The sequence below is a fragment of the Cebus imitator genome, unplaced genomic scaffold (genome assembly GCF_001604975.1).
Source record: "Cebus imitator isolate Cc_AM_T3 unplaced genomic scaffold, Cebus_imitator-1.0 Scaffold114, whole genome shotgun sequence".
Taxonomy (NCBI): domain Eukaryota; kingdom Metazoa; phylum Chordata; class Mammalia; order Primates; family Cebidae; genus Cebus; species Cebus imitator.
Genome location: NW_016107429.1, coordinates 1,790,780 through 1,792,382, shown reverse-complemented (window position 1 = coordinate 1,792,382; position 1,603 = coordinate 1,790,780). Strand labels below are relative to the sequence as shown.

At 38.6% G+C, this 1,603-nt stretch overlaps 1 protein-coding gene across 1 annotated transcript; it reads right to left on the bottom strand.

Moving 5' to 3' along the window:
* Positions 1 to 590: 590 nt before the first annotated feature.
* On the bottom strand, positions 591 to 1,292 carry LOC108311377 (rRNA-processing protein FCF1 homolog). Its single transcript, XM_037742102.1, has one exon. It carries the CDS (start codon positions 1,214 to 1,216, stop codon positions 875 to 877), a length of 342 nt encoding a protein of 113 aa, XP_037598030.1. The 5' UTR covers positions 1,217 to 1,292; the 3' UTR covers positions 591 to 874.
* Between the last annotated feature and the right edge of the window lie 311 nt (positions 1,293 to 1,603).

The following is a 1,603-nucleotide window of genomic DNA, read 5'->3' as shown; positions in this document are numbered from 1 at the left end:
CTAAAATTTTTACGAGACAAAATATCCATTTCAAAACAGCATCAAAAAGTGAGAAGGCCAGGCACGGTGGCTCACGCCTCTAATCCCAGCACTTTGGGAGGCCAAAGTGTATTTTTCTGTACTAAAAATACAAAAGTTACTAAAAATACAAAAGTTAGCTGGGCATGGTGCCTGTAATCCCAGCTACTTGGTGGGCTGAGGTAGGAGAACTGATTGAACCCAGGACGTAGAGGTTGCAGGGAGCCAAGATCGTGCCATTGCACTCCAGTCTGGGTGACAAAGTGAGACTCCATCCTGAGGAAAAAAAGAAAGTATTTGTCTCTACTAAAAATACAAAAAAAAAAAATTAGCTGGTCATGGTGGCAAGTGACTGTAATCCCAGCTATTCGCGAGGCTGAGGCAGCGATTCTGAGAATTGTTTGAACCTGGGAAGCAGGGGTTGCAGTGAGCCAAGATTGCACCATTGCACTCTAGCCTGGGCAACAAGAGTGAAACTTCACCTAAAAAAAAAAAAAAAAAAAAGAATGAGCATATTTAACCATTCTCAGCTCACAATAGAGCAAATAGGTCAACAGAATAATAATTCACGCTATTGCAATGTATAATGGACTGGCAACAAGAGAAAGTTCGTCGAAGAAAATCAAAGAGGAACTGTGACTTGTAAGAATTAGAATCGAGGGGCTCCATAATCATCTGGCATCCGTTCAAAGTTGTACCTATGGTTAGAAATGTACATGATAGGAACTCCAGGAATCTTACGCATTCTTCTTTTAAGGTCCCGGTCAACTGTGGCCACAATGTAACACTTATGCTAAGTTATTCTCTGTACTAAGCAGTCATCTGCATAGGTTCCTTTGTGTGTACATGGTAATCGTTAAAATCTTGGATCCTTGGCGATCCTTAGAGCCACTTGATACTTCTGCCCCAATTTCTCAATTTCAGCCATTACACAATCAGTTACACAAGGGGTACACTTCTCATACAGACAGTCCATCATTGACTGCACCAAGTCCAGTTTGGCTTTTATGGAAAAGTTGGTAAAGTTGGTATCAACAAGGATGTGGTAAGGTGGGCCCAACGGTGTATTATATTGGAAAAATAAGCAGGAAGGATGTTGGGGAACTTCTCTTTCCTTTAACGCGCTGGGATCCTTTTCAGGTTTTATTCTATCCTTTTCTTTAAACCTCTGATCTCTGAGACTAAGCATTTGCTTCATGGTCGCATACTTCCTTGTTTTCTTTTGCTTCTCCACGGTCACGCCACACTTCTGTTTCTTCCGTAATCACCAACGGTGCAATCACTTAGATGATTTTTAATGTTTATGTGTCTAACCTGGCTATGCAGTTTTAGTGTCATTGGAAGTCTGTTTGCTTACCATTCATATACATGCAATTTAAAAAATAAAACATCTCTATATATTTCCTTAATACTAATAAATAACCTTCTTGGAGAGTTTTTTTTTTAAATCAATCAATGTAAAAGTGATTAAATGGTAAAAATAATGAATATAATAACTAAATATAGCATTCACTCATTTGCAGATACTGTGTAAGATATATTCACACATTGTCTAATTTAATTTTCTATCAACCTTCAACTGTTT